The sequence below is a fragment of the Cyprinodon tularosa genome, unplaced genomic scaffold (assembly GCF_016077235.1).
Source record: "Cyprinodon tularosa strain WSP-4 unplaced genomic scaffold, ASM1607723v1 ctg1254, whole genome shotgun sequence".
Lineage (NCBI taxonomy): Eukaryota > Metazoa > Chordata > Actinopteri > Cyprinodontiformes > Cyprinodontidae > Cyprinodon > Cyprinodon tularosa.
Window position 1 is genome coordinate 108,103 of NW_024038064.1, and position 14,077 is coordinate 122,179.

The following is a 14,077-nucleotide window of genomic DNA, read 5'->3' on the forward strand; positions in this document are numbered from 1 at the left end:
GTTAAACCCCACTCTTATATTTTTACCTACTATGCTCTCTCTGTATCCAGCAAAATAATACATTCATTAAAATATTAACTTCACTATAAAAGTTGAACATCTGGGCTGTAGTTACTCTGTGTAGACAATTTCATGTATTTCATCTGGGGCTGAAAAAAATGAATCATATTAATTGATTATTTCAATAATCGTCAACTAATTTAGTGAGTGATTCATCATTAACTGGAGTATAGAGACTTTAAAACATACAGTAATATAAATGTAAAATGTGTCTTTCCCCACAGAGCAACCCACTTAGATCAGTTATTATATCAAAATTGTAAAAATAAAAACAAAAAAATGAAAACTGTAATATCAACTTAATATCAGTAAAAAGGAAATCCTCACATTTTCTTTTTTAGTTGGCTGTGGCTAAGAATCAGAAACGTTGATGGCTTACAGCCTTTATTTGCCCATTTTGTGTCTTCAGAACTCCTGGCTGACTCAGAATATTTCGTTTTATAAAAGAAAAAAAAAGGTTTTTGTTTTTTAGTGTACATGATATTCATTTTTTTTTTAATCGGGACTAGTTTTGTAGCCTAATATTAATTGTAGTAACCGCTGTATTCTAGTGTGAATAAATTTTCAATGTTGTGCTCCAAGCACACGCGGACTAGAAAACAGCCAATCAGAGAGAGAGAAGGCGGAACCTAAGGCAGAACAACCAATGAGAGTGGAGTTAAACAGCGCAGCACAGTTCCATGCGCTGCTACATGAAAGGGACAGGAGAGACCAGGCAGAGGAGCTGCGAGAGGAAAAGAAGCCACTGCTGCAACAACTACTGCTGTAAATTATAAACATGTTGCTCACATCCAATTATTGGTCGGGACAATTAGGTCGGTTCAAAATTTTGGTAGGGACATGTCCCTATGGTCCCTATGCAAACCTACGCCCATGGGTGAGACATATTTAGCCAACAGAAGGAGATGAAAAAGAACCGCTTCCTGGTCTCTGACTGAATAACCTGCAGATCCCAGTTTAATGGCAACAAAAACCTTTATATATTCTCCAGAATAATAGGAAGGTTACATTTAGAAAGAAATCCCTTCCTTCCTTCCTTCTTTCTTCCTTCTTTCTTTCTTTCTTTCTTTCTTTCTTTCTTTCTCTTCTCTTTCTTTCTTTCTTTCTTTCTTTCTTTCTTTTCTTTCTTCTTTCTTTTTCTTTCTTCTTTCTTTCTTCTTTCTTTCTTTCTTTCTTTCTTTCTTTCTTTCTTTCTTTCTTTCTTTCTTTCTTTCTTTCATTTGCTTCCTTCCTTCCTTTTTAGTTGTGTTTTTGAGCACTTTTTCTGATCAGGTAGAACTAAAATATAACAAGCTGCTAATGACCGGAGTTTATAACTGTTAATTATTGTTTAATAAATGTTTGTTTTCTTTCTTTCTTTCTTTCTTTCTTTCTTTCTTTCTTTCTTTCTTTCTTTCTTTCTTTCTTTCTTTCTTTCTTTCTTTCTTTCTTTCTTTCTTTCTTTCTTTCTTTCTTTCTTTCTTTCTTTCTTTCTTTCTTTCTTTCTTTCTTTCTTTCTTTCTTTCTTTCTTTCTTTCTTTCTTTCTTTCTTTAGGTCGTGTTTTCTGGTCCAGATCTTAAAGCGGTCCAGCTCTCGTGACGTCCGCAGGGGGCGTGGCCTCTGCCCCCCGGGCGAACAGCCAGCTGTTGCGAAGGAAGCAGCCGGACATTGGACCGGACTCCCCGCTGCTGCGTGTCAGGTCTGTTCTGCCGGTTCGGTTCGGTTCGGTGGTTTTTAGCTCAGGTTCGGTGTTTTCCTCTAACGCTGCTTTTGGGTCATGATGAACTTCTGTTGTTTATCCAGTTATTGTGTAACATGCTGTTCTGATCTAACTGCTGCTGTTGGGAGAAAAATGAATATTTTACTTTTTCAAGAAAACAATGAAAATGACCTTTACTGTTTTATAGAAGCTGATAATAGAATCCAGTAGATCTAGATATGTAGACTTTACCTAAAAAAAGATCTCGGTAGATTTTTGAGTTACAGAAAATACAGATTTTGTTATATTCACCTTTTAACTCAACAGTACGGAATTTATTTCTATTCAGTTTATTTCTATAACTCAATACCTGTTTATCCTTTTAGTTTAATTTTATTCTATTCAGTTTATTTCTATAGCTCCAATTCACATCATGTCATCTCAGGTCACTTTCCAGTTCACCAGATCATCCAGTCAGATTGATTCAAAGTTTTCTATCTAAGGAAAACCAGCTGATTGCATCGACTCATTGACTCTTCAGCAATCCCTCACACTAAGCATGCTTGTAGCGACAGTGGAGAGGAAAAACTCCCTTTGAACAGGAAGAAACCTCCAGCAGAACCAGGCTCAGTGTGAGCGGCCATCTGCTGAGGCCCACTGGGGTTCAAGGAGACAGAAGCAGACATAGAAAAAGAAGCATAGATACAAAAGGCAACTGTCAACCAGCTTATGCTGGTTAAGCCTATAGCAGCAGAACTATAGAGATAGATCAGGATAACCTGAGCCACTCTAACTAGAAGCTTTATCAAAAAGGAAAGTTTTAAGCCTAGTCTTAAAAGTAGACAGGGTGTCTGCCTCACGGACTAAAACTGGTAGTTGGTTCCACAGGAGAGGAGCCTGAGAACTAAAAGATCTGCCTCCCATTCTACTTTTAGAAATTCTAGGAACCACTAGTAAACCTGCAGATTGAGAGCGAAGTGCTCTGTTAGGAACATAAGGAACAATCAGATCTCTGATATCAGATTAGTTCAGTTGTATTTATGTCCAATTAAGATATTCCTACATATTTAAAAAAATGCACGGTTAATTGTAAAAATATACTCACATTTATGCAGTTCTTTCCCACGGTGGGACGGCGTTTCTCCTCTCACTGAAAGAGTTTGCAAAGTATTCTGGGAATCCACTTCATTCCCAAGTCAGCTCCTGACCTCACTCGGTCCGAAGGGATCAATTTAAGGGTTAGTCACAGCTGGAGGCACAGCTCTTCTTCTATGGTAATTTAATAGTCAGAGCAAATGAGCTGTGGGATCTGTGGACTCCCAGAAGTTCTGTGGTGCAGGTTCTTCCCATCCACCTCCAGAACCAGCAGGTAACACTGAGAATAAAGGAACCAGGTAGGAGAACCTGTTTCTAAAACATCTGGATCTTCCAGATGAGTGGAAGTAACCGAGTCAGCAGACACAGACTCACTCATTTCACAGCCTGATGGTGTCACTGAGAAGGTTCATGGTTTGCAGATGATGAGGTGACCTGACCACAGCCATGGAGGACCTATGCAGTGTGGCAGCGGCCATTTTCCAGCTGTGGATGTTTGTGGTGGTGTTCTTCATCACGCTCCCCGCCATGTTCGGCCTTTCTCTGGGCGTCACGGGCCTCTACATCCAGCTTCTGGTCCAAATCCTGGAGGTAATGTCTCTGGTTGTGTGTCAGTGTCCCTTAAAGCTCTAGCAGCGTTGTTGAAAAGCTGCTCGTGTGTCACAGTGGGCCACAGTCCGGATCCAGAGGGGACGGCAGGACCATCCCAGCCCAGCTGTTCCTCTGCAGACAGGTCAGTCCAACAGGCTGCTCACGTCCAAAAACGTTCACGTTAGCTTCGTCTGTCTGTCCCTCACGGCGGGGACGTCCCGACCCGTCCACCTGCTTACTGGGAGGAAGTGCTTCTCTTACTGGTCATAGGAACCCAATAACCAGGCGCCTCAATTTAATGAGAAAAACATCATATTTTGAAGAAAAAGGCAGAAAAAATTGAAAGAATCTGTCAGAAAATGATATATAATAAAAAAATTAACAACAATAGAAATTATAACTCATAACATAAAACGGCATCTTTCAATAAAATAACCTGGAGGAAGAGACAAACTTTACTTTCTGAAAAAAAGAATAATTATGTAAAAAAATGTATCATCATATTAACAATTATTATTATTAAGAATAATTATATTATTAGAAAGAATTAATATATTAAAATGTAACAAAGTACTTTAAAGGAAAAGTCGCTCATATTCAGTGTTTTTAATTCAGAGTAATTTTCATGTGAATGTGCTTTACTGGAGGCATCCATGTTTGTCAAAGAACACTACTGCCACCTACTGGTTAGTGACATTGTCACGGTGCAGTATCGGCTGTTGATCAAGTCCCAGTGCTGTATCTGGTGTTTTTCACAACGCGCTATTATCCAAGTCATCTTGAAAACATTCTTCTTCCAAATGTTGGCTACATATTACGGGTTTTTTCTCTGGCCAGAAGTTCGATGGCAAATCCTCCCTCTTCAAGTTGGCGATCCAACGACCAACCCGTCCGTGGAGGATCAGGAATCAGAAAGGTGGAATAACTCTTTTTTTCTCTTTTACCCGTTGTATTCCAGCATCCAGCTGCCATGCACGTGGACATTGTCAGTTTCACTATAGCTCTGGTGAATTTCAATGGTGAAGTCCTTTGGATTTCTTTTTAATCCAGTTGCCAAACTCACCCAGAGCCATAGCTCTGTTGAACCGTCCATTCCACCTGCTCTTAGCAGCAATGATTTTATGGGATTCTTTATAAATAAGATTGATCTTATTAAAAATAAGATCATTAGCACTCCTCTATCCACGATTGTACCTGAGGTAGTCATGGAATCTGAACCGGGTTTAGACTGCTTTGATCCAGTTGAACTTTCTGAATTAGCAAAACTATTGTCTTCATCTAAGCCTTCAACTTGGATGTTAGATCCAGTTCCAACCAGGTTATTTAAGGAGGTATTCCCTTTGATCTCCTCCTCCATTCTAGATGTGATTAATCTATCTCTGTTACAGGGATATATACCTAAAGCTTTAAGGTTGCTGGAATTAAACCTCTGCTTAAGAAACCGTCTCTAGCTCTGGTGAATTTCAATGGTGAAGTCCTCTGGAAATCTTCAATAATTGTTGTTGATTGCAGATGTGTCTAGTAGTTCCCATTGATTTAGCTTGTAAAGCGGGGAGAATGGCGCTAGGCTTACCGCACCGTGACGTCACTGCTGGAAGATGGCAGGAGGGAGGGGCTACTATATTTGGGAAAAAATGGCCGCTCCCAGACTCAGTGATCGCCATGAAAATTATTGTTTTATTTTTCTACTGATTAACATTCATGACTAGATGATTCATTAAATCACTGCAAACGTATTGTTGGGAGCTGGAGAAGTTCCACCTTTCTCCAGCAGAGTCCGCCGTGGATCCTTCTGAGTGAGCCTCCTGCACAGCTGCAGCCCATCAAGATCATCAGAGGATCCACTATATAAGCTGTCTTCAGACCTTGCCTCAACGCCGCAGTGTTGATCCAGTTGGTCAGCGCCTAAGCCTAGATTCTCTGAGTAACTTTGTGACCTTGAATCCAGCCTGGATTCTAACCGTTGCCTTTGTCTTCCAGGAAACCAGTGTCTCCTCTGTGAAGCTCTGGAAGAGCTAACCTGCCGAGCCGACCCTCAGAGCCAAACCCGAAGAACCATTGAGAACTTCCATGCAGCTCAGGACTAAGAGCTGGAAAACCCAAAGCCAAGGTCTGTTCATTATTAGACGTGAGACGCTGAAGCAGCAAGCGGACTCTGCTGATCAACTCCTCTCCAGATCCAACAGTGACTCTCCCAAAGCTAACCTCAAGAACCCTCAAGGTACAATCAGTTATCATCTAGAAATCAAGCTCCAACCCGCATCGCTAACTGAACTGTCTCTCACGCAGACTCCATTGAACCAGTGTCCAGGCCCGAGCCAGAACCAGTACATTCTGTGTGCTTCTATCATAATAAACTTGTTGAACTTTTATTCCTGTGTCCGTCAGTGGTGTTGTGCATATTTGGGTCGCTCTTTGAGAACCCATCATGACAGAACACTGTGGCCAAATTCAAGGCCCAGCAGAACATCTCCGTCAACTATTGGAGGAGCGGGATGCCCAAATCCACAGACAAGTTCCAGCTATGAGTGAGTTAAACACCCGCATAGAATTTCAAGATCATGTTGTCCGAAACTTCACCAGTCGTTTGAACAATGCTAATGCTACTCCAGTACCTCAACCATTTCCGGGTCCTGTTCCACCTCCGAGGTCACCAGCTGTGACGTCATTCGAGTTCCGCCCCAGTCTTCCTGAGAGGTTTTCTGGTAACATGAAAGAGTGCAAAGGATTTTTATTTCAGTGTCGTCTGATTTTTCAGAACTCTCCAGGAAGTTTTTCCACGGATTACAAGAAGGTAACCTTCATCCTTTCTCAGCTAACAGGAAGAGCCTTGGAATGGGCTCAGGCAAGATTTGCCACCGACGATAGCCTTAACTGCAATTACGCTGATTTCATCTCCGAATTTACTCAGGTATTCAACCAAGAAACTGATCAAACAATAGACTCTCGAGCTCTTTTCAATCTAAAGCAGGAAAATTCTTCTGTGGCTGAATTTTCCATCAATTTCCGGGTTAAAGCGGCAGCTTCCGGATGGAACCAAAGCGCTCTGAAGGGAGCCTTTTTTATGGCGTTAAATGAGCACATTAAAGTTGAGCTTGCTACTCTCGACGAACCAACTACCCTCGAAGATTTAATTCGTCTTTCGATCAGATTGGACAATAGAATCCGTGCCAGAAACAGTTCTAAGAAGCAGGGGAAACTTTCTTCTGCCTCACATAACGTGACTGTTTGTTCTTCCCCCACAGAGCAGCTGCCCATACAGAGACCTAAGGCCCAGTCTCTACCGCTGCCTGTTCAGGCCTCTCATTCGGGCGAAAGAGATGTCGAACCCATGCGGGTGGGACACACTAGGCTCACCCCAGAGGAGAGACAAAGACGTTTTCTAAGCAAATTATGCATTTACTGTGGTGAGAGTGGACACTTCATCGCTTCCTGCCCGGCTAAATCAAAAGCCTGGGCCCGCCAGAGGATCTGAGGAGTCTGGCGGGCCAAATTAACACTAAGAAATCTCCTCGATTGTTGCTTCCTGCCACATTGTTTTGTTCTAACCAGAGCCTCTCCTTTTCTGCATTCATCGATTCAGGCTGTGAACGGAATTTAATCGATTCAAACCTCGTCCAACAACTTCAAATAGAAACCATTCCTCTGACTCAACCTCTTAGTGTTTCTGCAATTGACGGAAAGAGACTTCACCAAGTTACCCATTAAACTCAGCCCCTCGAGCTACTTCTGTCAGGTAACCACCGAGAGACAATAAAATTTTTTGTTTTTCCCTCTGCATGTTCCCCTCTGGTGCTTGGTTTCGAGTGGTTGGAGAAGCATAATCCTCACATTAATTGGACTGAGCGTCCCCTGGAATGTTGGTCCACTTCATGCCATGAAACATGCCTCCGTTCAGCTGCCCCCTTGGTGGGGTCTCCTAGAGGTGGGCGGGAGATGGACTCTCCTGACCTTTCTTCAGTTCCTTCCGAGTACCATGACCTAGCCCATGTCTTCAGTAAGGTCAGTGCGACGTCCCTACCTCCACACAGACCATATGACTGCGCCATTGATCTTTTACCTGGTGCACCACTACCTAGCAGCAGGTTGTATAACATTTCCAAGCCTGAAAGAGAAACCATGGAAAAATACATAAATGAATCATTAGCTGCAGGAATAATCCGCCCATCTTCTTCTCCTTTGGGCGCTGGGTTCTTCTTCGTTGGAAAGAAGGATGGTTCCCTGAGACCTTGTATTGATTACCGAGGTTTGAACCAGATCACAGTTAAAAACAAATACCCACTTCCTCTACTCGCCTCTGCATTTGAACCTGTACAAGGAGCGACTGTTTTCTCTAAACTGGATTTAAGGAATGCTTACCATCTTCTCAGGATCCGAGAAGGAGATGAATGGAAAACAGCCTTCAAGACTCCATTTGGCCAATTCGAGTATTTGGTAATGCCTTTTGGTCTAACTAACGCTCCAGCTTGTTTCCAGGCCCTCGTGAACGATGTTCTCAGAGACTTTCTAAATGTGTTTGTTTTCGTCTATATTGACGACATACTCATTTACTGTAGGAACCTCGCCGAACATAAGAAACATGTCCGCCTTGTTTTACAGAGACTGCTGGAGAACAAGCTGTTCGTAAAGGCCGAGAAGTGCGAATTTCACCAGTCTTCAGTCACCTTTTTGGGGTTTGTGCTCGAGGGCGGCCAGGTAAAACCATCTGAGGACAAGATAAAGGCAGTGTTAGATTGGCCAGTTCCAGAGAACCGCAAACAACTACAGAGATTTCTGGGTTTTGCAAACTTTTATCGTCGTTTCATCAGGAACTATAGCCAAACCGCCCTTCCATTAACTTCTCTGACCTCTGTCAAACGCACTTTTCAGTGGACCCCTGAGGCGCAAGCTGCGTTTGATAAACTGAAATCTTTATTTTCCAGAGCACCCGTGCTAATGCAGCCTGACCCGGCTAAACAATTTATTCTCGAGGTGGACGCTTCAGATTCTGGAGTTGGAGCAGTCCTATCCCAGAGACTTGATTCGGATCAGAAGATCCAACCCTGTGCATTCTTCTCCCGTAGACTTTCTTCCGCCGAGCAGAATTACGATGTGGGAGACCGAGAGTTGCTGGCCATCAAGCTGGCGTTGGAGAAATGGAGACATTGGCTGGAGGGAGCTGAGCATCCGGTTCTAGTATGGACTGACCACAAGAACCTGGCTTACATCCAGTCAACCAAGCAAGCCAATCCTCGTCAATCCAGGTGGTCCATCTTCTTCTCACGTTTTAATCTCATCATCTCCTACAGACCCGGATCTAAAAATGTCAAACCCGATTCTCTCTCTCGTCTTTACTCCGTCGATCATCCCGAGACGCCTGAACCAGTCCTCCCGGCTTCCTGCACTGTGGGAGTGGTAAACTGGGAAATCACTGACCTTATCAACTCCGCCCTGGCTACTGAACCTGATCCAGGTAACGGTCCCACTAACCGAACCTATGTGCCATCTTCCGTCAGGTCCCGTCTCATCCAATGGATGCACGCTGCCAAGTTTTCTGCTCATCCGGGAGTCAGTAGAACTATTGCCTTGATCTCTAGACGCTTCTGGTGGCCCACCCTCCATAGAGATGTCAAGGAGTATGTGTTGGCTTGCTCCACTTGTGCCCGTAATAAAGCCTCACATCAACCTCCTTCTGGCCTGCTTCAGCCGCTTCCGGTCCCCTCGCGCCCGTGGTCCCATATTGCTATTGACTTTGTCACCGGCCTCCCCGTTTCTCGAGGTATGTCCACCATTTTCACCATTGTTGACCGTTTTTCAAAGGCCTCCCATCTCATTCCCCTTAGGAAACTCCCCACGGCCTTCCAGACTGCCCAGCTCCTCGTCAAACACGTCTTTCGATTACACGGCATTCCCCAAGAGATCCTCTCGGACCGGGGACCTCAGTTCATATCCCAGGTTTGGAAAGCATTCTGTTCTGCTCTCGGCTGTAAACCCTCTCTGACCTCAGGTTACCATCCACAATCAAACGGACAAACAGAGAGGATGAATCAGCAGCTGGAATCAACCCTTCGTTGCCTTACCTCTAACAATCCTGTGGACTGGAGTCAATTTCTCACTTGGATCGAATACGCACACAACTCCCTCAAATCTGCTTCCACTGGTCAATCCCCCTTTCAGGTTAGTCTCGGTTATCAACCTCCACTTTTCCCCGCAGACGAGAGAGAGATTTCGGTCCAGTCAGTAAACCAACACATCCGACGCTGTCAGAGAATCTGGAGACAAACCATCGCCACCCTCAACCGATCTTCAGATACCAACAAACGCTTCGCTGATTCCAGGAGACGTCCCGCCCCCAAGTACAAAGAAGGCCAAGAGGTATGGCTGTCCACTCGAGACATTCCCCTTAAGGGGATGTCTCGAAAACTCTCGCCCAGATTCATAGGTCCCTACAAGATCTCCCGAGTTATCAGTCCATCAGCCGTCCGTCTCCAACTGCCTCAGTCTCTCTGGATTCACCCAACCTTCCACGTGTCCCAAGTCAAACCTGTCGTCTCGAGTTCTCTGTGCCCGCCTTCCGACTCCCCACCACCCGCCCTGGAGGTCGATGGTCATCCAGCCTTCACCGTTCGACGCATCGTGGACTCCCGTCGACGAGGTCGCGGCTGGCAGTACCTCGTCGACTGGGAGGGCTACGGACCGGAGGATCGCCAGTGGGTTCCGGGCTCGTACATCCTCGATCCTGCCCTTATCGAGGAGTACGAGCGTCTCTGCCCTTCGACCTCTTCCGGACCGCCAAGGGGCGGTCGTTGAGGGGGGGGTACTGTTGGGAGCTGGAGAAGTTCCACCTTTCTCCAGCAGAGTCCGCCGTGGATCCTTCTGAGTGAGCCTCCTGCACAGCTGCAGCCCATCAAGATCATCAGAGGATCCACTATATAAGCTGTCTTCAGACCTTGCCTCAACGCCGCAGTGTTGATCCAGTTGGTCAGCGCCTAAGCCTAGATTCTCTGAGTAACTTTGTGACCTTGAATCCAGCCTGGATTCTAACCGTTGACTTTGTCTTCCAGGAAACCAGTGTCTCCTCTGTGAAGCTCTGGAAGAGCTAACCTGCTGAGCCGACCCTCAGAGCCAAACCCGAAGAACCATTGAGAACTTCCATGCAGCTCAGGACTAAGAGCTGGAAAACCCAAAGCCAAGGTCTGTTCATTATTAGACGTGAGACGCTGAAGCAGCAAGCGGACTCTGCTGATCAACTCCTCTCCAGATCCAACAGTGACTCTCCCAAAGCTAACCTCAAGAACCCTCAAGGTACAATCAGTTATCATCTAGAAATCAAGCTCCAACCCGCAACGCTAACTGAACTGTCTCTCACGCAGACTCCATTGAACCAGTGTCCAGGCCCGAGCCAGAACCAGTACATTCTGTGTGCTTCTATCATAATAAACTTGTTGAACTTTTATTCCTGTGTCCGTCAGTGGTGTTCTGCATATTTGGGTCGCTCTTTGAGAACCCATCATGACACGTATTAGTTTTAGGTATAAATAATGATCCATTGATTATTATTATATGCTGAGCAGACTTTTCCTTTTATAAAATGTTTTTTATAATATTTGGAAAATATCATGAAATATAATGAAGGTATTTGAATTAAACAAACCAAAAATAATGTCGGTCTGAGCTTAACAAAACCCAGAAGCATGTTTTGATGAGTTTAAAGTCGTCTGGTTCCCTCTCAGCCTGCTTCGCTGAAAGCTTTCCTCATAAGGTCAGGCTTTAACTCTGGTTGCAACATGTGGAGCAGTTCGGCCTTCCAGCTTCCTGTTTGGGGGCTGGTCACACGCTGCTCTGCCGTGTGATGGCGGTCATGTGACGCTGAGCCTTTGGGTGGGGGCTGCCCATTGGTCCGCTGCTCCGTCTGATGTCGGGGCGCCGCTCACTGTGAGAAACTCACGGCTCGTCTCAGGATGATGATGCAAAAGCAGGTTGTGTAACTTTAGCCACACAGCAGGTTAAAGGGCCACACACACACACACACACACACACACACACACACACACACACACACACACACACACACACACACACACACACACACACACACACACACACACACACACACACACACCCAACCACACAGAAACTCTGATAATAACAAATCTGTTTTCTGACCTTTGAAGCTCATTTTACATCATTTCTGACCAACAGCATGACAAATAAAGATGAATAAAATAAAAAGAGGCTACATTTATTTATTGGCCCCTCAGAGAGGCGTTACCGTGACAACAACAGACAGAGAAAGCAGCTTTCTGGCTCCCATCAAACTAAAGATAAAAAAGAATAGATTTAAACAGGAAAACTGCAGCAGAAAACAGTCCTGATGGAGGCGACCTTTGACCTTGGCAGCTCCAGCAGCTGATCCCAAACATTTCATCTCATCACCCCAAAAATAAGGATGCAAAAGACTGGAAACCTCTGAAAACAGAGAAATACGTAATTCTGTAGTTATTTACCAATCCGAACCAGTTATAATTTTTGTTTTTAAATAAATTTATTATTTTAGATTATATTAATGTTTTAGAATTCATGAAATTTTAACTTTTCCATGTAACATTTAATAATTTCATATATATTTCTCTCATAGTATATCCGTTAAAACGTCCACGTTTCTATATTTTATTATTTGTTTGTCCCCAAATGCCTCAGGGATCACATCACGATGCAGAGGCTGCATCCTCCAAGGACCGGCGCTACCTTAGCCGCTCCTTAAAGATAAGGAGGTAGGAAGAGTTTTGGCTTTGGATTCAAACAGGTTCACTATGTTGCCTAGCAACCATGACAGATGACGCACAAAGCAAAGGATGCTGAGCTTCTCACTGCTGTTCTAGCTGCTAATAACATTTCTGAGGAGCTTCAGCAGCGGTACCTTCGCCTCAATCTGAGGTTTATAGTCCCCACACTGCAGAGATTTAGGCCCCGTCCACACGAAGTCAAAACGAACACGAAACGCTAATATTTTCCAGAACGTTTGTCGTAAAGACGGAGACGTAAAATAAATGTGATCGTCCACACGAATGCATGAAAACGCTGCAAAATGTATGCCAGGCCTGTAAGTGGCGCTGTGGTGCCAAAGCAAAAATAAGCGACGAAATGTTGGGCATGCGCACTAATATTTATACATGGTTGCCCTGCGGGTCCATTTTCGTGGTTCAGTCAAATTCAGGTGCTGAACTATGTGGTCGATATTGCTCTGTTCTTCCTGGAGATATTCCAGAAGAAGAAGATTCTGTTGTAAGCCCGACAGCAGGGTGAGTAGCTTTAGCAGCAACGGCGCCATTGTTGTTGTGATACTGTGTCGCGCATGCGTGTTTAGAGGCGACGCTATGACGCATGCGGTTAAAGCGTAAAGATGGAAACGCGAAAACGCCGTTTCAGATTCTTCCCACTCTGAAGGCGTAATAAAAAAAAGATCGTTTACAGACCCCGAAACGCGGGCTTCGTATGGATGAGAGGCTGGTTTGGTGAGAAATTTGTGCGTTTAGGCCAGGGTTTGACTTCGTGTGGACGGGGCCTCAGAATCTGTGCTTAAAGGTATACCGGATGGATCATCTCAATAAGGGGTCCTCCTGATTGTTAATCATTCTGGGGATATGTTTGCATAAGGCGTTCTTTTTCTGCCGATACGCACTTTCAGGTGTGTATCTGTGGCGAGCTACGGTTTCAGACAGTCATTGAAGCTCACCTTTGTCACTGCCGTTCTTTGAAAACTGCCAAGAGTCGTAAGAGAAAAAGTGTCTATGAAGTATATGAGAAGAAAAGAAAGGTGTCAGAAGACGCAGATATATCCCAGAATGCTTTGCGGGACAGCTCTCCTCAGAAAGCATTATGGGATTTGCTGTCACAGCGCTCCGCTGTCGCCATAGGCTGCCGCTACCCGACGATGGCAACTAATAACAAAGATGGCGCAGGCACTGTGCGGTGGAGGAGGAGGAGTAAAACGCAGTGATCATCCGTCCGAACGGTCAGTTAACGGATTTCACTATAAAGTCCTCGGTCTTAATAGTGAGGATTTAGGGTTTAGGGTGGATGGTCGGACACAGTAAGCTTATATGAGCCATGAGAGCAGCAACTTTTAAACAGAGCGTGCATGAGGAGAAATGTGCTTATTCTCGCAGGCGTTTAAACGAAAATTCCGGGTTTTAACACTTTTAGCCCATTTTCTGTAGCGTCCAGGATGAAATCGAATGATCGACACCAAAATTTTGACAATTGCTCCTGTCTCTGCTTTTTGGCTCATGTAGAATCCCCCCCTGGCTGCTTCAGAATGGCTTCCATTGTGCATGTCCGATAATGTCCTTAAAACAACCTTAAACGTTCTTTTTTTTAAATATGCTACTCACCGGGTCGTCAGCGCTGTTCAATGACGTTCCAAAAAAAGTTTCGTAAAGAAAAACCGTTCCTGTAGTGTTTTATTTAGCATTTTGTAAATCCCATTGAGTTCTGTTGGAATAGTCAATATCCCTCCGCCACCGGAAACGGAAATGGGGCCTGTTTACGCTTAGTTGTAGTCTTTTCGCAAGGCCCTAGTGTTTCTGCTTCACTCTGTGTACTCCGACGTCGAGGTGCTAACGTCTCTGTTAAACACTTTAAAAAACTCTGAAAATGGAATACGAAAGGTG

At 44.5% G+C, this 14,077-nt stretch overlaps 1 protein-coding gene across 1 annotated transcript in view; it reads left to right on the top strand.

Annotated features, from left to right (window-relative positions):
• The first annotated feature begins 1,617 nt into the window (after window positions 1-1,617).
• The window catches only part of gpat3 (glycerol-3-phosphate acyltransferase 3), a 36,365-nt gene continuing 23,905 nt past the window's right edge, over window positions 1,618-14,077 (top strand). The window contains exons 1-3 of the mRNA XM_038276592.1: window positions 1,618-1,739; window positions 3,257-3,425; window positions 3,501-3,567. Coding sequence (XP_038132520.1) covers window positions 3,282-3,425; window positions 3,501-3,567 — 211 coding nt within the window. The 5' untranslated portion in view covers window positions 1,618-1,739; window positions 3,257-3,281. The remainder of the gene's footprint in view (window positions 1,740-3,256; window positions 3,426-3,500; window positions 3,568-14,077) is intronic.